At 45.2% G+C, this 25,919-nt stretch overlaps 2 protein-coding genes and 1 long non-coding RNA gene across 4 annotated transcripts in view; 1 reads left to right on the forward strand and 2 right to left on the reverse strand.

Moving 5' to 3' along the window:
* Positions 1–16,493, forward strand: part of LOC114785789 (glycine N-acyltransferase-like protein 3) — a 35,775-nt gene extending 19,282 nt beyond the window's left edge. The window contains exon 9 of one of the 2 annotated variants that reach the window (XR_003749098.1): positions 16,363–16,493. The gene's annotated coding sequence lies outside the window, so the exon portion shown is untranslated. Of the gene's footprint in view, positions 1–542; positions 872–16,362 lie in introns of those variants that run through there. The other variant, XR_003749099.1, reaches the window with a different exon arrangement.
* Positions 998–1,491, reverse strand: LOC114785927 (uncharacterized). The gene is made up of 3 exons (XR_003749129.1): positions 1,472–1,491; positions 1,331–1,373; positions 998–1,203 (listed from the first exon to the last, which is right to left on the reverse strand). It is a non-coding gene; the product is annotated as an uncharacterized LOC114785927 (long non-coding RNA).
* Positions 15,910–19,396, reverse strand: LOC114785479 (B-cell receptor CD22-like). Its single transcript, XM_028971756.1, has 7 exons — positions 19,369–19,396; positions 19,204–19,327; positions 16,983–17,152; positions 16,623–16,892; positions 16,464–16,539; positions 16,323–16,365; positions 15,910–16,195 (listed from the first exon to the last, which is right to left on the reverse strand). The coding sequence occupies exons 1-7, from the start codon at positions 19,394–19,396 to the stop codon at positions 16,049–16,051; spliced, it is 858 nt and encodes a 285-aa protein (XP_028827589.1). The 3' UTR covers positions 15,910–16,048.
* Between the last annotated feature and the right edge of the window lie 6,523 nt (positions 19,397–25,919).

Below are 25,919 nucleotides of genomic sequence, written 5' to 3' on the forward strand. Positions count from 1 at the left end.
TTTTAGTTCCGTCACGCAAGACTCAGCGGATTCATTTTATTTTGTCTGGAAAAACGTTGACATGACTTCCTGTCTGGGCCAACACCGGAGAAAGCGCTACGCCAAGACGCTGGTGAGCCACATGGTGGAGAGACTTCTGGAGCTGGGAGGTCCGGTCTACTATTTCGTGAAGGAGGGGAACAGCGCCTCCTACGGGCTCTTCAAATCGCTGGGCTTCACGGTCAAGGAGAGTTTCCACGCCCTCTGGCTGGAGATCAATGAGAAGTAGCGAACAGAGCTCCGGATGTTGTGATTGTGATTTTTTTCAGGTTCAAATCTTGCTCCTGGGGGGGACTGTCCCTGTAACTACTGATTGTAAGTCGCTCTGGATAAGGGCGTCTGATAAATGCTGTAAATGTAAAATACCCATCTCTATATGTTCTAGACAACAGGAGACACCTTCAGGAGATCTTTTAGAAAATCCACCCCTGAAGCCCACCTGTTGGTGAAAGTGAAGATTTGTCAATGTAACCTCTGTCTTTAACCATCTCCCTTGGTGACAGTGGACACCATGACAGGCGCCCGGGGAGAAGCGTGTGGGGATGGTACCTTCATCAAGAGGACCTCCTTGGTGGTTCTGGATTCGAACCTGCAACCTTTTGCTTCCTTACCCGCTAGGCCACCACTGCCCCAACTGTCACCATCAGATGGCGGGTTTAGACCAGCAGAGAGAATATTTTAAATCATATAAAATGAACAAGTTTGGTAAATGCAAATAATGCTTTATTGCAAAAAGATATTTTGGATACAAGTTCTTCTATTTACCTGCCTTGAATTCTGTCTTTCTGGTCTGTTTCCTGTTCATGTATTAAGTCCAGTCCTCCATGTCTAGTTCTCCTTTAGCCTAGGACTTAATCCATAAAGAGGAAAGTGACCCTTTACCTCAGCAGAGAAGATATCGAGCATAGATAAAACCAGCTTGGAATGGAAGTGCGTGTGGATTTCTGTATTAAAAATTAGTTTTGCTTTGACAGAATCTATTTTTAAGAGTATTTAGTAATAAAGTTGTTGAGGAGTCTATGCTGCTGTCTTGTTGGTTTGAGGATGTAAACTCTGATAAACATCATCATGTCCGGTGGTGTTGAGGTTTAGACTCTGGTAGACTGAGCTTATCTGGTCGCTTTTGTCTTCTTCATACTGGACGTTCTCATTATCATCAGTTTTCTAAAAACAAGGATCATGTAAAAATGATTCAACAATTCTGTACTTCTGAATGACTCTAGATGATCTCTAGATTAACATTCTCTGTCTCCATCTTGGTCTGTAATGATGAAGTTCTGTACCGTCGTACCTCAGCAGCTTCTCTCCTCGTCTTTCTGTCTCTCTTACAGCGCCTGCATTTAAAATAGAGGCAGGAGTGAAAAGTCCTGACCAGATCAGCACACGTCCTTCATGTAGTTGGAGCTGCATGTTCAGTGCAGGTTCTTCTCACCATATGAAGAAACCAGAGATGATAGAAGATGAAGCCACAGCTGCTGTTACTGCATATAGAAACACAGGGGGAGTCGCTGTGGAGAAACAATTCTGCTTTTTAATACCAGATTTATAGACACTGAGCACTGATCATAACCAGATAGAAAGAGATCTGCACCAGAACCATGAACCGTTAGTGGAACAGCAGTAGAGTTCTGGAGTCCTACTTCATTCCTCGCCTGGCAGGAATACAGTCCAACCTGAGCAGAGGTGAAGTTAGTGATAGTGTATGTTTGTCCTGCTGCTACTGGAGATGTTACTTTCTCCTTAAACCAAGTGTAGTTTTGGACTGGAGGGTTGGCATCACTGCTGCAGCTCAGAGTCACTGAACCTCCTTCAGGTATCTCAGCAGGTGGAGCAACCAATACTCTGGTGTTCTTGGGAGAATCTGAAATAAAATCTGGGTGTTTCAGTGTTTACAGCACATATGGAACACACGCACTGATCTATCTTCATCATGTAAAGTTGAAAGATCTACTGACATCTGACACTAAGCTCCACTTCAGCAGAAGACAGGTCCTCATGGCCTTTAACAGCACAGGAGTATCTACCCCCATCCTCCCTGCTGACTGGGTGGAGCAGCAGTTCATTGTTCTTTGTGGGTTCCTTCTCTAAAGGTTCTCCGTTCTTCTTCCATGAGTATGTAGGGCTGCTACTCAGATTGCAGGAGGTTTTACACTCAAGTCTTACATCATTTCCTTCTGTTGCTGCACCAACAATTTCCACCTTCAGATCTAAGAATTAAAATAAAGCAGAAATACTCGATGTTAAATAAGATGGACATTCCTGTCATGTGATCACGGTGAGGCTGGTGGCGAGGAGGACGAACCTGAAGCAAACACATTATTTGGGCCTGTCAGTATGACAGACCATTTACTATTGTGCTGGGAACATGTTTTTGGCTCCCTGAGGGTAACCGCTAAAGCTAGCAACCTGAAAATCGAGGCGAGGCCGAAGTCCTACGGTCTGATATATGGAACGAGTCGGTGCCACAAACGGGGGTTTGGAAAACTGGGAAAAAGGCAAAAAAGGACATATGTTACATTCAAGGCTGCCACGATAAGACCGTGAAATGCACAGAAACAACGGAGAGGACAGGCCGAAGGTCTGACTTCTCCGCACAATATGACATATTGTTTGTTTTGCTAGGTCGTATGGCCCGCCCACAAATCTGGTTCAAAGTGTAAAAAGTACCGTTTACTATTGTGCACAGGAAGAAGTTTTCAGCTCCCTGTTACCAGCCGTAAAAGCTAGAGACACGGGAGTCGAGGCGTGGCAGAAGGCCTAGCCGAGTCTTACAATCTGACATATTGGATGTGTTGCCACGTCATGCATTTGTGGCTGGCACACTAAGACCTTGAAACGCACAAAAAAAAAACGCACAAAATGACATATTAATTTTACTATTCCTTCTGAACGGTTTACATACTATTCCTTCTGAACGGTTTGACATATGGCTTGGCTCGGTCGGATTTGCGGTCTGCGTGCAATTCCCCAAAAAGCGTTTTCGGAACGCATTTATTTTCCTAGTCCAAAATTTGTGTCCAGATGGTTTGACTTACAAAAATGTTTTTCATGTTGTCTCGTAGATCTTACCAAGACTGACGCTTTGATATATGGTTTGTCTCTGTCTGATGTATGGATTGCGCACAATTTTGGAAAAACAAAAAAGTGTCAATGGGTGAAAATTTTTTTTTATTTCTTTATTTATTATTTCAGCCTTTTTTCGCACTTAATGCGGGTCGTACCGAAGCACGCACACCGGCCTGCTATATATCAAAAATTAGTACTTTATTGTGTGAGGTGTGCTATTACTTTTATAAGCGATCGGACTGGGCTTGGCAAGCTATTAACGCTCAAACAGGGTCATTTCCCATTGAAATGCATTGAATGCTAATTTTAGCATTGGTAGCATTGGTAAAATGGGGCCCCTTTTAAGTGGTACTGCTACTGTGTCATTGCCAGCAAAGGGGGTCCTACAAGGGGTACTGATACAGCAGCAGCGCCAGCACTGTAATTCAATGGAATCTCAAACCAGCAGCTTCATTAGGATGACAATCAAACACATTATTAAGACCGCCTGGTCCGCTTAATTAGGGATGACCTGTCCTTTAGCCACTTTATTAAGGACGCCCTGTCCTTCGGCCACTTCATTATGGACAACCTGTCCTTCGACCAGTTTATTAGGGACGCCCGGTCCTTCGGCAACTTCATTAGGGACGCCTGGTCCTTCAGCCGCTTCATTAGGGACGCCCTGTCCTTCAGCCACTTCATTAGGGATGCCCTGTCCTTTGGCCACTCCATTAGGGATGCCTGGTCCTTCGACAACTTTATTAGTTATGCCCTGTCCTTCAGCCACTTCATTAGGGACGCCCTTCACTTTCACAAAAAAAAAGTTAGCATTTTTGATGTTAACTTGCTAGCATTAGCATGCTAACATGCTAATTTTTAAACTCGTTTCAAACGTCACCAAATTTACCGTGATGCATCTTGGATACCCCCTGTTAGCGTTTTTGAGTTTAGCATGCTACCATTAGCATGCTAACATGCTAATTTTTAAACATGCTCCAAATGTGACCAAATTTACATTGAAGCATCTTGGCCACACCCTGATAGCGTTTTTGATGTTAGCATGCTAGCATTAGCATGCTATCTTTTCAACATTTTCTAAACGTCAACAAATTTCACGTCACTGCCTACTCTATCGGATACTTTACATTTACATTTACATTTACAGCATTTATCAGACGCCCTTATCCAGAGCGACTTACAATCAGTTTTACAGGGACAGTCTCCCTGGAGCAATTTAGGGACACAATGGTAGCAGAAATACTACTACCACCCTACCACCCTACTTTAATAACACCGCCTGATGTCACAGCTGAGACCAGCTCAGGAGGTTATGCCCGCGCTCCTACGAAAAACACCCGGACAGGCCCATCAAAATTTCCTCTGGAACTTTCGTTTCTAGTTCACATTATTCTTAACCAACATCACAAGCCTTGCACACTGGTCCACTGCTCACTTTGGACAGTTGAAGCTGTGCTGCTTCCACTTTTACTTTCTGTTTTTTTATGAGGTCTCACCCTCCAACTCTGAGTGGCTGGAGAGACAAGATACCTCAGCAGCATGGAGCTGTATGGGAATGGAGATCTTGCTCTGCCTCTACAAATGAGCCTATAAAGGACTAGATACGTCTCTCAAGGAATCATGTGCACCAGCTTTAGAAATGGGGCCCAGCGATGGTAGCAGCAGAAGTTAAGGCAGGACTTTGTGGGGCGGGTCCTACAGGGGGGGTCTTGGTTTGGGTGGAACAGCATCCACAATGCAAAAGGTGACACCAAAAGAACATCAGTATCTGGCGGTGGAGATGGTCAGATGCCTGCAGGAAGCAGTCTGGTGAAAAATGTCCAACTTCAACTATAACTTGACTTTCATCTCCATACATCTAAATAGTGAAGAAATAACCGTGTCGCTGTTGGTCTGCTGGTGGATTTGTTCTCTGATTCCAGTAAAATAATAAAACTGACACCAGATTCAACGTCATAAATAAGAGACTGAAGAAAAATACATCAGCACATTTACATGACAGTAATTTATGAATGAATCGAGAGAAATAAAAAATGCTTTTCTTGTACAGCATGAGTTGATTAAAGACTTTACCTGTTACTGACAACATGATTTCTGGTCGACCGGCCCATTTTTCTCCGTCTTTATAGGTTATAATTCTGCAGATGTACTCATGCGCATCACTTTTATTCAGCCTTGTTATGTTGAGGGAGCACCGACTTTTTTTATATTCACAGTATGCATGAACTCGGTCTTTGTAGTTTGGATGCTGAGAGAGATCAATATATTCTCTCCGTCCATACCATGGAACCCATCCATATTTAGTCCAAAACACTTCCTTCACTGTAAGTCCAGGGGGGTAAGTGTAGCTGCAGGACATCACAGCTGATGTTCCCTCTAAAGCACAGATAGATCTAGTGTTGTACTGTACACCCCACATCTGACCAACACCACCTGAAACAAACATGGAGATAAAGATCAAATAAATAAATAGACACGTAAGTAAATGTCAGTAAAAAAGAGACTGACCTTGGATGGAGATCAGAATGAGAAGAGAAGTAAAAGAGGAGATTTTTATCATGGTCACTGCAGCATCCGTCACACTGTGAGAAAGAGACAGAATCCTGTAACTCACAGCTCTACAAGACTCATATTTACTGTTTTATTAAATATTTCTTCATGTCATGAAGGTCAGTATACATGTGTGTGGATGTGAGGGAGAAGAGCAGGATGGCCGGGTTACGGGGAGTAGAGCTGGTGAAGGTGGAGGAGTTTAGATACTTGGGACGTGTGTAAGAGAGGGTGGGACGGGTGGAGAAGAGTGGCAGGCGGGTACCAATGAGAGTGAAATGGAAGGTTTACAGGACAGTAGCAGGAGAAGACGGAAGTAGAAGAAGAAGATGGAAATGTTCTTATTATTCGTTCATTTAATACGTCTTATCTTTAGAACAAAAACCATTATCAGACTTCCTGACTTCAAGTACTTTGATATTTTAAACTACAGGTTATTTTTTAAGTGAGAAGATGTTCTTACCAGATGTGAAGTGAATTGTCTTCTGATGGTGAATGTAGATGAAGGTGCAGCTCTCCACACCAACTGCACTGTGTGGTTAACACGTTTTTATCTCAAGTTATTAGCATGCAGATGAATTGACGTGTGTTTCTTACTTCTCTGTTTTGTCCAGAACGTCCCTCTCATTTTTAGTGTTGAATGTGATGCCAGACCTGACGGCCCTACGCTAACTCTACACAACTTACTTACCAACATAATTCCAATTCAAATTTTATTTGTCACATACGCAGTCATACACGGTATGATATGTAGTGAAATGCTTTAGCGACTGTACAGACCACAGTACTGCAAATATTGCAAACATAACCAAATATTACACTTTTATGTCTTTAACAAAAAATATGTGTAACAGGTAGCGTGAAGGTGTGCAAATGAGTGAAAGTCAATGTATAAGATTAAAAAAGCAAAAAAAAAGAGTAAAAAGCGCAGAGATTTCATGCAAAGTGATTTTGTGCAAAGAGTCCAGAGTGATTGAAAGTGAAAGTGCTGGAGTGGATTGGAGTTCTATGTAGTTTTGTGGTTGTTGAGAGCTCTTATAGCCTGCAAGATGATGGCTCCTCCTCATTCTCTCTGTGTTGGACTTCCCTGATCGCAGCAGAGAGAAGAGTCCATTGTTGGGGTGGCTCAGGTCTTGCTGACGTTCAGGTGGAGATTGTGCCTCTGGCACCAGTTCACCAGATTTCCCACCTCCTCCAGGTAGGCCGTCTCGTCGTTGTCAGAGATCAGGCCCACCACGACGGTGTCGTCAGCAAACTTGATGATGGTGGTGGAGTTAGTAGTGGCTGTACAGTCATGGGTGTACAGGGAGTACAGCAGGGGGCTCAAAACACAGCCCTGGGGGGCTCCAGTGCTGAGGGTGATGGAGGTTGAGACATGTCCACCCATCCTTACTGCCTGTGGTCTCCCGGTTAGGAAGTTGGAGATCCACTGACAGAGAGATGATCTGAGTCCCAGGTGCTCCAGCTTGGTGGTGAGTGTAGAAGGGATTATCGTGTTAAATGCTGAACTGTAGTCAATGAAGTTTATTTTAACATAATTTCCCTTCCGAGTGTCCAGGTGGGTGAGTGCTGTGTGGAGGAGATGTGAGATGGTGTCTTCTGTACATCGACTGGGTTGGTAGGCAAATTGTAACTAAAGTCACTAAACACAAAGTCTTACTGTTCGGTCCCTGGCCTGAAACAGGAAGATGGTGGCTTAGTGCTCACAGAGGAGTTTGGAGTGGAGTGAGAGAGAGTCGGAGTTGGAATTGTTGTTCATTGTGCTTCTTTCTTATCTTTAGTGTTGCTCTCCCTTCTATGTGTCCCCTCATTTACATTTACATTTAAGGTATTTGGCAGACGGGCAGCGGTGGCCTAGCGGTTAAGGAAGTGGCCCCGTAATCAGAAGGTTGCCAGTTCGAATCCCGATCCGCCAAGGTGCCTCTGAGGTGCCACTGAGCAAAGCACCGTCCCCACACACTGCTCCCCGGGCGCCTGTCATGGCTGCCCACTGCTCACTCAGGGTGATGGGTTAAATACAGAGGACAAATGTGTGCACCGTGTGCTGTGCTGCTGTGTATCACATGTGACAATCACTTCACTATTTTTTTTAAACAATTTTTTTAACCAGAGCGACTTACAACGTGCTTCCATGTCACCATGGATATAAGTGATCAGTTCTGGTTCACCAGGACCCCCAACTATGAATACAACCTTTTTATTCACTCTGTTCTAGTTTCTATACAGAAGTCAGACAAGAAGAAGGTTCCAAGTTCATCTAAATATTCTCTAAAGAGGAAGGTCTTGAGCTGCCGTGTGAAGGTGCTCAGTGACTGAGCTGGAAGTTCATTCCACCACCGAGGGGCCAAGACGGAGAAGAGTCTAGATGAGCGTCTTCCTTGTACCTTCAGAGATGGAGGGACCAGGCGAGCAGTACTGGAGGCTCGGAGTATACGAGGTGCAGTGCGAGGTGTAATAAGGGCTGTGAGGTAGGATGGTGCTACTCCATGTTTGGCTTTGTAGGTCAGTATCAGTATTTTGCACCTGATGCGTGCAGCTACTGGGAGCCAGTGGAGGGAACGTAGCAGAGGGGCGGTGTGGGAGAACCTGGGAAGGTTGAAGACCTTCAGTCGAGCTGCTGCATGACTCGTCTACGTGTGTGTGGATTCTTTGTTAGCGTGTCTGGCTATGTGCTGGTGTGTGTTTGGTTGTAGGTTTTATGATGGTGTGTACAGCACTAGTTGGTTTGGTGGTTTATATCACGTACCACACAGTAAATAAACACACTTTTGTTGTACTTTGGTTTGGCCCGTGTCTTCCTCCTCGTCCCCGTCCACCTCTTCTTCTGGATTCTCTTCATCTGTTCCCGGTTTCTGCCGATGCTGGTCATAATACGCTTAGCCTTGTACATCACCAAGGTTTAAAGTGGCATACAGTTGTTTTCTGACTGGCTCTGCAGTAGCCAAGACATTCTATGACCAAAGGTGAATTTCACATGACTCGTGAAAAGTCCAGTCCCACACATTTTTTCTTTCACACTCCCCCCTTTTGATCATTATCATGATCACCACAATAGGCACATAAATGTATATGACCTAAACGCAAGGTGAGGAGTACATAATTACATAAGTACATAATAACACAAAAATCAAAGAATCGTAATGATAATAATAAGATTTGATTTTAAGGCAAGCAGTAAAGTAATGCAAAATAATGAAGTAACATAACATACAACCAGAAACATCAAAGTATATCATTCCAGCAAGGGTATAAGGTAACTCATCACAGGCAGTTGTTGTCACTGGGTGAATTCTGTGACGCACTTGCAGACATGCTATGTGCTGGGGAACAAGCCGTTGCACCGGGAGAGGACACTATACGAGCTGGGGAGGAGGACCGGGGGCGTTTGGTCTGTGAGGGAGAGACTGGCGGGGAATGAGGATGGGGAGGAAGCAGTGGACGTGCTGTAGCTCGGCGGGGAGTGAAGCCGGGATCCGTGGGAATTACCGGGGCAGAGGAGAATCGGAAGATGGCGGGTTTCAGGATGGTCCGGGAGCGTGGACTGGACGCAAGGATGTCTTGGGTGGCAGGAAGCTAGGGGAGCATGGATTTCGTCTTAATCAAAGGATCAGGCAGGCTCAGGGTCATTAACAGGCAGAAGTCGTGGCCGCGAAGTTCAATTCAGACTTTCAAGAGGATCAGGCAATTCTCAGAGTCGGGGGCAGGCGAAGGTCGTTTTTCATGGGTCAAGGTCTCAGGAGCGTAGTTAAGGGAGCGAGGGTCTCGGAGGAGGAATCCGAGAAGGAGTCAGATTCAAAGCAGGATTGATCACTATAAACAAGAGTTACATCATTGTCATCAGGTCTCTGGGGTCTGTTGGGGTTCTGTTGGGAATAGAGAAGGTGGGGAACTTTTTGATCTAAGGTGGTATCAATAATCCTGACTAACAATGCTCTAAGACAGGGGATGCAACAGCATCTGCATAGAATTAAAACAGGGAAATATGGCAAGGGCCATGCAAATGGAGACAGCTAGATTTTTATATTTCCCAGACATATTCTAGTGTTCTTTAAGATAAGATAAGATAAGATAAGATAAGATAAACCTTTATTAGTCCCACAAGTGGGAAATTGCACTTGTCACGGCAGAAAGTGGACAGAAGCAGAAGGTAATAGCAGCAAAAACAGAGGTAATAGCATCACAAAAAAATAAGATAAATATGTATCTGTATATATGTACAAATTTACAATTTAAACAGTTAACAATTGAACAGAATGTGCCCAAGTGTGTGTGTTTGTATATGTGTGGTCAGCTGTTAGGTTATAGAGTCTGACAGCGGTTGGAAGAAAAGACCTTCTGAACCTCTCCTTCCCACATCGTGGTGCTGCAGCCTGCCACTGAAGGAGCTGCTCAGTGCTGTCAGGGTCTCCTGCATGGGGTGGGAGATGTTGTCCACCATTCTCCTGTCACTCACCACCTCCACTGGGTCCAGAGGGCATCCTAGAACTGAGCTGGCCTTCTGGATCAGCCTGTTCAGCCTCTTCCTGTCCCCAGAAGAGATGCTGCTACCCCAGCAGACCACACCGTGAAAGATGGCTGATGCCACTACAGAGTCATAAAAAGTCTTCAGGAGTGGCCCCTGTACTCCAAAAGACCTGAGTCTCCGCAGCAGGTACAGCCTGCTCTGCCCTTTTTTATAAAGTGCATTCGTGTTATGAGTCCAGTCCAGTTTATTGTTCAGGTGAACACCAAGGTACTTGTAGCTCTCCACTGCCTCAATGGCCATACCCTGGATGTCCAGTGGTTGCAGTTTTCAATCTAGCACTGAGGGTTCTGAGGTTATCTACTGCACGAGTCGGCTGCCCCAGGGGAGCCATGTTGTTGGGGATAAAGGAGCACCATTGGTCGCCGAAAATGATCCACTTTTCCACTTTTCTCTGGTAATAACATATCAACAGCAATGCGTTTCTGCAAGGCCATAAGTGAGGGGGCTCATGTACAGGATGCGGCTACAGGAAAACTAGATAAAGGCAGATTATGAATGGATGCACAATACACAATGCATAATACATAATACCAACATGGAACAAAATATGTAAAATTGTTATGAGCTACTTCAGCATCAAAAACAGGTTTAAGGTTATCTTGAGTCATAAGACAGGTCAAATTCAGGTCAGGTGGAGTGTGAACAACCTTCAACAATGGGCGAGGTTCCAAACATACAATGCAATCAGATTTTACAGTTTCATCAGTAGTTTCTGCAAATAGTTATTAGTGTGGCCAGATATTCCTGTGATCAAATCAAAATAGTCGTGAGTAGTTAGGCTAGAGACAACACTAACACCAAGGGAGACAGATGTGTGGGCTTGCTAGTGACATTCACAGGTTCCTGGCATAAATTAATAGAAAACGGGACATCAGTACAGCTACAATAAGTCCATTCAGTGGAACTGAAATGGTGGATGAAGAAATAATGGGGAAGCACACTTGTATGAGAGACCTGTAAGCATGTTTAATACGGCATCAGGAAGCACTAGTTGGCACTTCGGCAGTTGTCTTCCTTTGTGAGAGGACAGGAAACAGAAGAGGGTTTGAGCTCAAGTAGGGGGTAGAGTTGGTGGGGACAGAGGTGGGGCTAGCCGTCGGCTGGTTGAAGTGTTCATGCCACAGAAGGATGGGGAGTATAATGATAATGCTGATGAGGAGCCTCTCAGGGGCAAGGTTGGGTGCCAGGGGCGAGGTTGATCCATGATGAGCTGGGTTGGTAGCTTGGCACGCTACGTGTTGCAGTAAGGACCCAGGTTTCTTTACTTATCTTGCTCGGGTTCGTTGTCTGCCCGGGTTGGAGGGCCTTCTGGTGGTGCTGGAACCCTCTTACTGTGGGACGCGGGGATCCACGTGGCTCTGTCTGCGATCATGACTGCTGTGTGGGTTGTCAGCAGGATCTGGAAGGGTCCCATTCAGGAAGTGATGGAGTTGGATCTCAGCTAGTTGTGGAAGGGCAGCAACAACTGGGAATGAATATCTGACATACGTTTGGTGAGAGACATGTAATTAACACATAGGGCAGTGTACAACGAAAATGTCCTTCTGGGGGGAGAAAGACCTGTGTTTGGTGGCATTGCAAACAAGATTTCATATAGACTCAAGCCAGTTCTGCTGCTTTCTCTCATTCTCATGTACATCAAGGTGTCACATGATTCCATCACTTGTATGAGAGACCTGTAAGCATGTTTAATACGGCATCAGGAAGCACTAGTTGGCACCCGGTACTCCGTGACCGGGAGTAACATGGAAACGAGGTAACGTGACTCCTATATATTAGGCTGGAGAGCAGCTGCCAACTGCTCAGTCATTGAATGACGCACACCATTCGACTCGGCCCCGAAAACCTTCAACCCAGTAAGACCGTACCTGTCCTCTCTGTTCTCCTGATCCACGAACTCCTTCCTGTCGCCCTGTCCTGCCCCGTCTTGTGTCTTATAACGCGAACGACAACATCAGTGTGGTGTTGCGGCTCGCGCCGTCCACGTTCGCAGATTAACGCGGAGGAACTTACCTGCCTCCCTGCGTCCCGCCGCACCGACGTCTCTCGTCTCCTCCTACACGTCTCTCTCGTTCTGGTCCCGGTTCGCGTGACACAAGAGAACTTTAAACCAATTTAGACCCGTGTCTGTGCTACATTTAGCCAGCATGTTTTTTAATGTGCCATTCTCACTCAGCAGGGCTCGTTCCACTGCAGAGGCGTCAGCTTTAGATGTGGGGAACGCCTCCACCCACTTTGACCACATATCTACCATCACTAAGCAATATTTTTTTCCTTCGGCAGGAGAGAGCTCAATGAAATCCAGCATCATGTGCTATAAAGGCCTAGATGGAGTTGGTGTTCTGTGTCCGTTTTCCAACATTATGTGAAACACAAATCATACATGATTGACAGTATTTTGTGCAAAAACAGTGAAATCTGTTGCCAATGAGCTCCTTTTGACACAATCCAATCCATGGGTCAATTTAACATAAATTGGCATTTTAGGCAGAGAGAAATCATCTACTGAAGTGAGTTGAGTGGAAGAAGCAGAGCTGGCCTGAATCAGAGTTAGAAGTTCTGAACATGCTGCAGTCTTTCCTGCAGAGATGGGATCAGAGCTGTTAGTACAAGTCACACATTTACACACAGAAATCTGTCTTGGGAACAAAATCAGATTTCAGAAACACTTCTTCAGGGTACCAAAGTCATAAACAACACCAAAAGCATAATGTGAATCAGTGTAGACGGTAACAGTTTGTTTGCAGCTAAAGTGCACGCATACGTGACAGCAGTCAGCTCAGCAGTCTGGGCTGAGAACCCAAAGAACCCAATTCCAAGTGGAGTGGGCATCACAGAATGCATACCCAACGCAAGAAGAAGCATCAGGTAGGCAGAAAGAGAACAAAATCAGGTTTATCAAGTGGACTGTCCAAGAATTCAGGCCTAGAAGAGCATAACAAAGAAAGTTCACCTTATCAGTACAATTGGGGATGTCCATTGTGGACACACACACACTAAATCTCGTACCCAGTGTCCGCTTCGTGGAGTGGGGGTGGCAGCAGCATGCTGAGTTGGGCCCTCTGGGCTGACCTTGGAAAAATATTTTCCAATATTCCCTTTAAAGCTGAGTAAAGTGGAAACCCGCTGTAAATCACTGTGCTGATGCCCCAGACGGTAAAATCTATTACTAAGAGTTTAGTCCCAAAACAAAGCGAGAGAGAGAGAGAGAGGGAGAGGGTGAGAGAGAGAGGGAGAAAGAGAGGTGCCCCACACACACATACCAGAGAGAAGGAGAGATAACTCACACATCTGACAGTGCAGGGTTGAGCAGAATGACGAGTATAAGACAGGAAGTTAGAGAAACGTCAACCCCGCCTCTTAACAGCGCTGCAGTCAATCATCAGATCTCCGGTCCTCCACGAAAACACACACCTTACTCACAACTTACACAACTTACTCTTTCTCACACACACACATACACACCAGAGAGAGAGAGGGAGATCTGCACTTTCACACACACACACACACACAGACATCAGAGAGGGATAGAGAAGGCCTGTACTCACACAACCACACACACATACACACCAGAGAGAGAGAGGGAGATCTGCACTTTCACACACACACACACACACACACACACACACACACACACACACAGACATCAGAGAGGGATAGAGAAGGCCTGTACTCACACACACACACACACACACATACACACCAGAGAGAGAGAGAGGGAGATCTGCACTTTCACACACACACACACACACACACACACACACACACAGACATCAGAGAGGGATAGAGAAGGCCTGTACTCACACACACACACACACACACACACACACACAGACGTCACCATTTTTTTTTGTTGTTCAGAACTAGTACGAGTGTCACTTTTCCCATTTTTTAAATCCGGTCTCATTCCCACAGCTCACGAGATTTCTTTCTTTTTTTACACACACAGATTTGCTGGATCTTGCCTGGGGAATTCATGGCTTAACTTTCTTAACAACTGTTCTTGCTAAGAAAGCTCGCAGATAACGAAATTGAATCTGGCAGTAATGGCGTTTTTTTTCCGCTTTGCTCTTGCCTTATTAACTCACAGATAAATGGTTTTATCACGGATTTGCTGGTCTTGTTAAAAAGGCTCACACTTCATGCTCTCGACTCACAGGACTGTAACCTGTTCTTATCTCACACTCGATCTCCAAGATCTTTTTGCTGACAGGACTTGAACCCTGATCTCGCCCCCCCACGTCAGAGTACTCTATTAAACAAATGGGAAAGTGACACCCCTTTACTTGGATTAATTCAGTTGACCGCAGAATCAAGCAAATATGCAATTTCCCTTATCAATTTGGTTTTGGATTTATTAACCTACTAAATTCTTCAGGTTTAATTACATTTTTAAGCTGTAGTCCAGGCTCGTGTCCCCAGACGACAAAAAAAAGGAAAATACAGCAGAATCAGCCAAGAACGCAGCCCCAGTCACTCTGAAACTCTAAAACGAGGTTTTGGAGGTGGATCTTGGGGACCGAGGGTGATCAGCCACTCCGGTCAGGTCCTGCCGGATTCACGCGGATCCTGTTCGTGACACCAATTGTGCAATAAAGAAACCACCCTCCAACCACCCTAGCCTGTGCGTGATGGACGAGGGGGGAGGCGGCCCGCTTTCCTGGGTGCTGGTCTACCACCACTTGGCCCTGGGGCTTCTCTACACCCTGCCTCAACACCGGAGAAAGGGCTACGCCAAGACGCTGGTGACCCGCATGGCGGAGAGGCTTCTGGAGATGGGATATCCGGTCTACTGTTTCGTGGAGGAGGGGAACAGCGCCTCCTACGGGCTCTTCACATCGCTGGGCTTCAGGGTCAAGGAGAGTTTCCGCACTGTCTGGCTGGAGATCAATCAGAAGTAGCAAACAGAGCTCCGGATGCTGTGATTATTACTTTTTTCAGGTTCAAATATTGCTTTCTAGCATGAGCAAGTCACGTGACCCTGAGTGTCTCCTGGGGGGGACTGTCCCTGTAGGGTGGTAGTAGCCTAGTGGGTAACACACTCGCCTATGAACCAGAAGACTCGGGTTCGAATCCCACTTACTACCATTGTGTCCCTGAACAAGACACTTAACCCTAAATTGCTCCAGGGAGACTGTCCCTGTAACTACTGATTGGAAGTCGCTCTGGATAAGGGCGTCTGATAAATGCTGTAAATGTAAAATATATTTCTGTACCCATCTCTATATGTTCTAGACAACTGGAGACACCTTCAGGAGATCTTTTAGAAAATCCACCCCTGAAGCCCACCTGTTGGTGAAAGTGAAGATTTGTTAACGTGTCCTCTGTATTTAACCATCACCCTTGGTGACAGTGGACACCATGACAGGCGCCCGAGGAGCAGTGTGTGGGGACGGTACCTTCATCAAGGGGACCTCAGTGGCTCCTTGGCGGTTCTGGATTCGAACCTGCAACCTTTTGCTTCCTTACCCACTAGGCCACCACTGCCCCAACTGTCACCATCAGATGGCGGGTTTAGACCAGCAGAGAGAATATTTTAAATCATATAAAATGAACAAGTTAAATGCAAATAATGCTTTATTGCAAAAAGATATTTTGGATACAAGTTCTTCTATTTTCCTGCCTTGAATTCTGTCTTTCTGGTCTGTTTCCTGTTTATGTATTAAGTCCAGTCCTCCATGTCTAGTTCTCCTTTAGTCTAGGACTTAATCTATAAAGAGGAAAGTGACCCTTTACCTCAGCAGAGAAGATATCGAGCATAGATAAAACCAGCTTGGAATGGAAGTGCGTGTGGATTTATGTATTAAAAATTAGTTTTGCTTTGACAGAATCTATTTTTAAGAGTATTTAGTAATAAAGTTGTTGAGGAGTCTATGCTGCTGTCTTGTTGGTTTGAGGATGTAAACTCTGATAAACATCATCATGTCCGGTGGTGTTGAGGTTTAGACTCTGGTAGACTGAGCTTATCTGGTCGCTTTTGTCTTCTTCATACTGGACGTTCTCATTATCATCAGTTTTCTAAAAAACAAGGAGCACGTAAAATGATTCAACAAATCGGTACTTCTGAATGACTCTAGATGATCTCTAGATTAACATTCTCTGTCTCCATCTTGGTCTGTAATGATGAAGTTCTGTACCGTCGTACCTCAGCAGCTTCTCTCCTCGTCTTTCTGTCTCTCTTACAGCACCTGCATTTAAAATAGAGGCAGGAGTGAAAAGTCCTGAACAGATCAGCACACGTCCTTCATGTAGTTGGACCTGCATGTTCACTGCAGGTTCTTCTCACCATATGAAGAAACCAGAGATGATACAAGATGAAGCCACAGCTACTCTTACTGCATATAGAAACACAGGGGGAGTCGCTGTGGAGAAACAATTCTGCTTTTTAATACCAGATTTATAGACACTGAGCACTGATCAGAACCAGATAGAAAGAGATCTGCACCAGAACCATGAACCGTTAGTGGAACAGCAGTAGAGTTCTGAAGTCCTACTTCATTCCTCGCCTGGCAGGAATACAGTCCAACCTGAGCAGAGGTGAAGATAGTGATGGTGTAGTTCTGTCCTGCTGCTACTGGAGAAGCTATGTTCTCCTTAAACCAGGTGTAGTTCTTCACTGGAGGGTTGGCATCACTGCTGCAGCTCAGAGTCACTGAACCTCCTTCAGGTATCTCAGCAGGTGGATCACCCAGTACTCTGGTGTTCTTGGGAGAATCTGAAATAAAATCTGTTTCAATGTTTTCTGCACATATGGAACACACGCACTGATCTATCTTCATCATGTGAAGTTGAAAGATCTACTGACATCTGACACTGAGCTCCACTTCAGCAGAAGACAGGTCCTCATGGCCTTTAACAGCACAGGAGTATCTGCCCCCATCCTCCCTGCTGACTGGGTGGAGCAGCAGTTCATTGTTCTTGGTGGGTTCCTTCTCTAAAGGTTCTCCGTTCTTCTTCCATGAGTATGTAGGGCTGCTACTCAGATAGCAGGAGGTTTTACACACAAGTCTTACATCATTTCCTTCTGTTGCTGCACCAACAATTTCCACCTGCAGATCTAAGAATTAAAATAAAACAGAAATACTCGATGTTAAATAAGATGGACATTCCTGTCATGTGATCACGGTGAGGCTGGTGACCAGGAGGATGAACCTGAAGCAAACACATTATTCACAAGCCTTGCACACTAGTCCACTGCTCACTTTGGACAGTTAAAGCTGTGTTGCTTCCACTTTTACTTTCTGCATTTTTATGAGGTCTCACCCTCCAACTCTGAGTGGCTGGAGAGACAAGATACCTCAGCAGCATGGAGCTGTATGGGAATTGAGATCTTGCTCTGCCTCTACAAATGAGTCTATAAAGGACTAGATACGTCTCTCAAGGAATCCTGTGCACCAGCTTTAGAAATGGGACACAGCGATGGTAGCAGCAGAAGTTAAGGCAGAACTCAGATAGCAGGACTTTGTGGGGCGGGTCCTACAGGGGGGGTCTTGGTTTGGGTGGAACAGCATCCACAATGCAAAAGGTGACACCAAAAGAACATCAGTATCTGGCGGTGGAGATGGTCAGATGCCTGCAGGAAGCAGCCTGGTGAAAAATGTCTAAATTCAACTATTAACTTGACTTTCACCTCCATACATCTAAACAGTGAAGAAATAACCGTGTCACTGTTGGTCTGCTGGTCATAAATAAGAGACTGAAGAAAAATGCATCAGCACATTTACATGACAGTAATTTATGAATGAATCGAGAGAAATAAAAAATGCTTTTCTTGTACAGCATGAGTTCATTAAAGACTTTACCTGTTACTGACAACATGATTCCTGGTCGTCCGGCCCATTTTTCTTCTTCTTCATTGGTTATAATTCTGCAGATGTACTCCTGCTCATCACTTTTATTCAGCCTTGTTATGTTGAGGGAGCTCCGACTTTTTTTATCTCCACAGTCTGAATGAACTCGGCCTTTGTAGTTTGGATGCTGAGAAAGATCAATATATTCTCTCCGTCTATACCATGGAACCTGTCCATATTCAGTCCAAAACACTTCTATCACTGTAAGTCCAGGGGGGTAAGTGTAGCTGCAGGACATCACAGCTGATGTTTCCTCTAAAGCACAGATAGATCTAGTGTTGTACTGTACATCCCACATCTGACCAACACCACCTGAAACAAACATGAAGATAAAGATCAAATAAATAAACAGACACGTAAGTAAATGTCAGTAAATAAGAGACTGACCTTGGATGGAGATCAGAATGAGAAGAGAAGTAAAAGAGGAGATTTTTATCATGGTCACTGCAGCATCCGTCACACTGTGAGAAAGAGACAGAATCCTGTTCCTCACAGCTCTACAAGACTCATATTCACTGTTTTATTAAATATTTCTTCCAATATCCCACAAAGGAGAGTCATGAAGGTCAGTAGGACTGGGACAGAATACATGTGTGTGGATGTGAGGGAGAAGAGCAGGATGGCCGGGTTACGGGGAGTAGAGCTGGTGAAGGTGGAGGAGTTTAGATACTTGGGACGTGTGTAAGAGAGGGTGGGACGGGTGGAGAAGAGTGGCAGGCGGGTACCAATGAGAGTGAAATGGAAGGTTTACAGGACAGTAGCAGGAGAAGACGGAAGTAGAAGAAGAAGATGGAAATGTTCGATTATTTGTTCATTTAATACATCTTATCTTTAGAACAAAAACCATTATCAGACTTCCTGACTTCAAGTACTTTGATATTTTAAACTATAGATTATTTTTTAAGTGGGAAGATGTTCTTACCAGATGTGAAGTGAATCGTCTTCTGATGGTGAATGTAGATGAAGGTGCAGCTCTCCATACCAACTGCACTGTGTGGTTAACACTTTTTAATCTCAGGTTATTAGCGTGCAGATGAACTGACGTGTGTTTCTTACTTCTCTGTTTTGTCCGGAACGTCCCCCTCATTTTTAGTGTTGAATGTGACATCAACTTTAATTGTTCTACGAGAACAACGTGAAGAAATCCACTGATCAGCTTCAACACTCTGCAGTTACTGCAGCTCATCTGGATCCTCGCTCTTTCCAAGACTGTACTGAACAACAGCCTTTCCATTCTTCATCTTCCTCACAGCTGTCTGTATCTCCACCTCAAAAACCCAGACAAGCGTGAAAACCCGGCCTGACGTGTTCGGGGAACAGAGGAGACCTGGTCACACTAACCTGACGGCGCTACGCTAACTCTACACATCTTACTTACCAACATAAAGTCACTAAACACTAAATCTTACTTTTAGGTCCCTGGGTGCTTCATGTCAGGCGTGTTAATGGGGATCTCTGCTTGTCTGTGACGTCCCGTGGCAGACTATGGGTGTTTTCTGTTGTGTGTGTGTGGGTGTGTGTGTGTGTGTGTTTCTCTCTCTCTTTCTGTCTCTGTAATGTTGCAGGGTGGCTCCTCATTAGCCCATGATTGGACTTCCTGCCATGATTGGTGGGCTGTAATAAGGAAGGGGACTCAAAATGGCGGCTGCTTTGGGTCAAAGGAGAATGTTGGTGTGACAGAAGAATGTTGTTGGGAAGTGAAGGATTGTAACCAGAAGACAAGACTTCGACTGCCCAGACATGTTTTGTGTGTGTTTTGTTGTTTCAATGTCCTTGTTTGTAATAAACTATTAGCCTTATGTGTTGTCGCGTCATTTTGGAGTTTCTGCTCCTATGTCCCATTTGTTATGTCCCTGACCCTAGACCGGAGACGTAACAAATTTTGGGGGCTCGTCCGGGATCTCCTATCGCGTAGGTAAGATATCGTGTAGGCTGTGGACCTTGCCGGCTGTTCTCATCTGGGTGAGTTTGAGTTTTTTTCTGTTTATGTGGGTTTTCTTGTGAACTCAGGTTAGGTAGAGCTGTCCAGCTGGATTCTGCCTTGAGCGGGTCCTTCCAACGGACTCTGGTTGTTATGTTTGTTTGTTGTTTTTGGGGAAAAATCCAGGGGGAGGTACGCGTCGAGCATTTCTGTCTCAGTCAGAGACTGGAAATGTTGCGAGCTTGCGTTTAAAGGTGCCTAAAACTGGTAACTTCCCCGAAGACTAGTTAGATCTCAGCTGACTGGTTAGGTAGATTAGGAGCTGGAGTTCCTAGGATCCCACAGGAGCAGACTGACTCTGGTATACAACCCAGTGTGCTGTTGTAGTTAGTTCTGTGTAGTGTTTTTCTTATTGTATTGGTGGTTTCACGAAGTATTTCAATTTATATTTTGCTGTGAGGGGTTAGAATTACTGGTCACTATGGCTACAGCTTTTGAGGGTTTTGTTCAGTTCCCTTCCGATGAGATGCTAGCAGAGTTAACAAAGGAGCTATTGGGTGTAGCTGACTTCTATGGCGTTCCCATTACCAGCGCCGATAGAAAGTTGAAGGATTTATTAATAAAAGCATTAAAAATCGCGTTGGAGGAAAAGGGGGTTCCGTGTGGTAAATCCGTTAGTCCACTCTCGGCTGAGGGCTTGGAAGAGTCCGGCGAGATTTTTCTAGTGAAATTTGGTTAAAGGAAAGGTCACTGCAAGAGAAGCAGATGCAGCTTGAAGCAGCAAAACTTCGGGCTGACCGAGAAGCTCGTGGGCTGCGTGAGAAGGAACTAGACTATCAGCTACAACTCAAGGAATTGGCAGAACGTGATCGCGAACGCCAGTTTGAGCGTGTACGTCAAGAACGAGACTTAGAATTAAAACGTCTTGAACTTGAATTGGCTTCCAAGTCTGTCCTGTCACCTCCTCAAACAGAATCGTAAACTGCGGTTCCACCCTCTTCAGTGGTGCCGGGTTATGAGTCAGTTTTCCCTGCTTGTGCAGTCACCCGAGCGCAGGCACGCCGGCGGAGTACGGATGATTTGTATGATACGTTTATGGCTGTTTCTGACCCTCCGGTCTCCCGTGCTGCGCCATCAGACGGCGGAGTGGTGGAGGGACTGCCGCGGACGCGCGCTGTTAATGTCCAGGGTGATGAGACAATGTCGCTGCCTGTAAGTAAAACGCTTATGTCTCAGGAGCAGCGAGAAGACTCTACTTTAACGCAGTGTCGTTCGGCTGTTGTTGAGAAGGCCAACATAACTGCAAATTCAGTGGCCTTTTTCTGGGATAAAGGGATCTTGATGAGGAAGTGGACTCCTCCAACTGCTGATGATGTAGGTTGGAATTCAGTATATCAAGTGGTGGTTCCTCTTAAGTTTCGGTCTCAGGTACTGTGTTTAGGGCACGACAACGTGATGTCTGGACACTTGGGAGTAACAAAAACATATAACCGGATTTACGCCATTTCTTTTGGCCTGGGTTGAAATCCGATGTTGCTCAATATTGTCGATCGTGTCACGTTTGTCAATTGGCTGGTAAACCGAACAAGTCAATTCCGCCTGCGCCACTCTGTCCTGTGCCTGTCCTCACCGAACCATTTTCGAAGATAATTTTAGATTGTGTTGGTCCACTTCCTCGTACCAAAACAGGTTTTAAATACTTGCTGACGATAATGTGTAGTGCCACACGTTTCCCGGAAGCAGTTCCGTTATGCTCACTAAAGGCTAAGAATATAGTGAGGGCCTTAGTGAAGTTCTTTTCTACTTTTGGACTTCCAAAATTGGTCCAAAAGGACCAAGGTTCGAATTTCCTGTCTCGCCTTTTTAAGCACGTTTTGGAGGAATTACAAATAAACCATCTGGTATCAAGTGCTTACCATCCTCAGTCGCAAGGAGCATTAGAACGTTTTCACTAAACTCAAGTCCATGCACCGTACTTATTGCTTAGCTTTGGCTAAAGAATGGGATGAGGGTCTCCCACTATTTGCCATTCATTAAACTGTTCAGGAGTCCTTTGGATTCAGTCCTGCTGACCTTGTATTCGGTCACACCGTGCGTGGTTCGCTCAAGCTGCTTAAAGAAGCCTGGGTAGCTGAACCATTTACAGAGACTAATGTGCTGGATCATGTCAGTTCCTTTCGGGAACGGCTTCATAATGCTTGTGCTACCGCTCGAGCTTCCTTACAACATGCACAAGGGTCTATGAAAGCCCGATATGATCAGAAAGCAGTCTCTCGATCTTTTCAGCTGGGTGATAGGGTTCTGATTTTATTACTACTAATGGGGTCTGCTCTCCAAGCAAAATTCTCAGGCCCTTATGCGGTGGAGTCCCAGTTAAGTGGCACTGATTACATTATTCGCACAACTGACTGAAAACGTGAAATGCGTGTATGTCATGTGAACATGCTCAAGAAATACGTTATCAGAGACCGTGATGTCCTGTGTTGCAATGTAGATCCACTGAGAAAAGGAGCTAATATGTTATGGCTTCTATGCCCCTGCTGGATGTATATTCTCCCGAGGAGGATGGGTTACTTGCAAAACTTAGTTGCTCATCTGTCACATTTGCCTCTTAACAAACGGGAGCAGGTTATGAGGTTAATTCGGACATATAAGACATTGTTTCACATGTTCCGTACTACAATGACATTGGGCCATTTTCACCAACATCAATCAGACAGCACCCGTACAGACTAAATCCCACTAAGAGTACAGTAATGCAGTCTGAGGTCGATTATTTGTTGGAACATGGGTTCTCCGTGCCAATCTGTAGTCCATGGAGTAGTCCCTGTCTGCTAGTACCTAAACCTGATGGTACAGTTCGTTTCTGTACTGATTACAGAAAAGTAAATGCAGTAACTAGACTAGATTCATTTCCATTGCCCCGAATGGAAGATTGTGTTGATAGGGTTGGTTCGGCTCATATAGTCAGTAAATTAGACTTGCTTCGTGGTTACTGGCAAGTTCCGTTCACTCCCCAAGCTTCTGAAATCTCTGCTTTCGTCACACCAGATAATTTCTTACAAAATACGGTTATGCCTTTTGGGATGCCTTTTGGGATGCGTGAAAGGGTTACGTAATGCGGCAGCGACTTTTCAGCATCTAATGTCTAAAGTGCTTTGTGGAATTAACGACGCTTATTTAGATGACATTATTGTCTATTCGTCCACATGGTCCGAGCATATCCACACTCTGACTGCTGTGCTCAAGACGCTGCAGGATGCATCGCTGACTTAGAACTTGGCGAAGTGTGAGTTCGGCAAAGCCACTGTGACTTACCTGGGTAAAGAGGTGGGTCAAGGCCAGGTAAAACCTGTGATGGCCAAGATTCAGGCCATTCTTGCCTTCCCAGTTCCCACGTCGAAAAGGGAACTGCGCCGATTTTTGGGAATGGCTGGATACTACCGGGCTTTTTGTAAACTTTTCGGAGGTAGTGTGTCCTTTAACTGACCTGCTGCGAGGCAGAGTACAGTTTAGTTGGAACGATGAATGCCAGAATGCTTTTATGTCTGTGAAAACCCTTCTCTGCAGTACCCCTGTTCTTGCTGCTCCTGACTTCCAGTGCCCTTTCAAACTGGAGGTGGATGCCAGTGCTGTTGGAGCTGGGGCTGTGCTGTTACAGGAAGATGCGGATGGAGTTGATCATACCATCTGCTGCTTCTCAAAAAAGTTCTTAAAACATCAGGTGAACTACAGCACCATAGAAAAAGAGGCGCTAGCACTGATTTAAGCATTGCAACATTTCGAAGTATACATTGGGTCCACCACACAACCTGTTTTAGTTTTTACTGACCACAATCCCCTGGTGTTTTTATCTCGGATGAAAAACACAAATAGGCGTATTATGCGCTGGTCCTTGGTTTTACACTGTTTCAATATCGAAATCAAATACAAATGTGGGATGGACAATGTTTTTGCTGACTCCTTGTCACAGGCCTTTTAGTTTTTTTGGGTGAATCAAGGCAGACTATGGGTGTTTTCTGTTGTGTGTGTGTGTGTGTGTGTGTCTCTCTCTCTCTTTCTGTCTCTGTAATGTTGCAGGGTGGCTCCTCATCAGCCCATGATTGGACTCCTCCCACTTCCTGCCATGATTGGTGGGCTGTAATAAGGAAGGGGACTCAAAATGGTGGCTGCTTTGGGACAAGAGGAGAATGTTGGTGTGAGAGAAGAATGTTGTTGGTGAAGATAGGATGTGGTGTGAGGAGAGAATGTTGTTGGGAAGTGAAGGATTGTGACCAGAAGACAAGACGTAGACTGCCCAAACCACAGGGGTTCCACAAGGCGCTGTCCTTGGCCCCCTTCTATTCTCAATATACACTCGCTCATTTGGTCACATCATCCAATCACATGGCTTTTCCTGTCACTCCTACAATTGGTAACACTCTTTGAAGAAGAGAAGGTTTATTTAGTGTGATCGTGTTAGGCAGGTTTAGGGTTCCCATACGTTGTTGCGTTGACAGGTGGTGGAAAAAGCGCACGTTTTACTCCTTTCACAGCCTTATCTTTTTGGTGCTGCATAACGTTCCGCCCATGTCTCTTGGTAACATGTCATTGGCAGACGAGTTTATTCAGAGCCCTTCGTACGAACTTGTCGCGTTGCACCAAAGAGAACTTGTTGCAAATTGCACAAAATTACACGATTGAATTAACAAGCGAAGATAAAAAGTTGAAGGAATCTCTGTTTAAAGCTGTAGAACGAGGTTTACTGGGCATTAATGTCATTGTGGCATGAACCGAGGGTCCGGCGTCCCCGCAATCTGCAGCCAGTAGCGTCTCTGAAATTGAATTAAAGATGCGTGAATATTCTTTTCTGGAACGTCAGATGCAATATGAAGCAGCCAAGTGGAGATCTGAACGTGACAGCCGTGATGTGCGGCCGTGATGAGAAGGAAATCGAGAAGTAGTTGCAAATTCGTAAATTGGAGATTGAATTAGAGTGTGAGGAATGCGAGAGAGAGCGGAACCGGGAATATGAAAGTCAGCGCGAAAGGGAAGAGCGGGATTTCATTTTAAAGAAATTACAATTAGAATTGTCTGCTAGAAAAGACGCCGTAGTTCGGGCGGTTGTAGGTGTTTTCCCCCGTCTCTGTTCCACCTGTGTCTCCTCCTCACGTCCCTCCTGTTGACCCGACTTCTTCTGATCCAGGGGATCATGGGTTTGATATTTTAGTCATTTTGAGAGGGTTGCCATTACATTAAAATGGCCAACTGGTGTCTGGAGTCTCCTGTTACAGTGTGTGTTGTCTGGTAAAGCTCAGGTTTATTCTGCCCTCACAGTTGAGCAGAGTTCGAACTACAGTACTGTTAAAACTGAACTGGTACCTGAAGCATACAGACAAAAATTCCGTCGACTGAGTAAAAATGACGAATTACGTATGTTGAATTTGCACGTGAGAAGGAGAACCTGTTAGACCACTGTTGTACATCAGAGCACGTTACATCCCGCGAACAGTTGAGAGAGTTAGAACTGTTGGAGGAGTTTAAAAACTGGGTTCCTGATGCTGTCGCTACCTATCTGCATGATCGACAGGTGACCACTTTGGCTCAAGCTGCTGTTTGTGCTGATCAGTATGTTCTGACACACAAGTGTCTTCGTCCCATTCTCTTCGTCTCCCTCACGCTGCATTCGCTCGCCACCTTCCAGCCCGAAACAAAGCTGGAGGATTTCCCGAAAATCTTCACCCTCCAAAGACCCTCGTGGGTGTTTTTATTGTCATGAGCCGGGTCATTTAATTGCTGCATGTCCTCGTTTACAGAAAAATAATCTAGCATCGTCAAAATCACTCCCAAAGAATGTTGGGCTGGTGCACACGTTCACTTTGGACAACATTAATGATGAAATTGATCCTGGTTATGAGCCATTTATTTTAAGTGGAACAGTGCGCTTACTGGCCGTGTGGAAGATGACGTGGCTATCAAAATTCTGCATGAT

Source organism: Denticeps clupeoides, chromosome 3 (assembly GCF_900700375.1).
Source record: "Denticeps clupeoides chromosome 3, fDenClu1.1, whole genome shotgun sequence".
Taxonomy (NCBI): Eukaryota; Metazoa; Chordata; class Actinopteri; order Clupeiformes; family Denticipitidae; genus Denticeps; species Denticeps clupeoides.

Excerpts from the sequence above, each read along its gene's own strand:
- LOC114785479 (XM_028971756.1), bottom strand. The coding sequence starts at position 19,396 with ATGTGTAGAGTTAGCGTAGCGCCGTCAG. Across the intron at positions 16,893-16,982 it reads AGTGGAGCTCAGTGTCAGAT|ATTCTCCCAAGAACACCAGA; the intron begins GTCAGTAGATCT and ends ATTTTATTTCAG. Across the intron at positions 16,366-16,463 it reads ATCTCTGGTTTCTTCATATG|GTGCTGTAAGAGAGACAGAA; the intron begins GTGAGAAGAACC and ends TTTTAAATGCAG.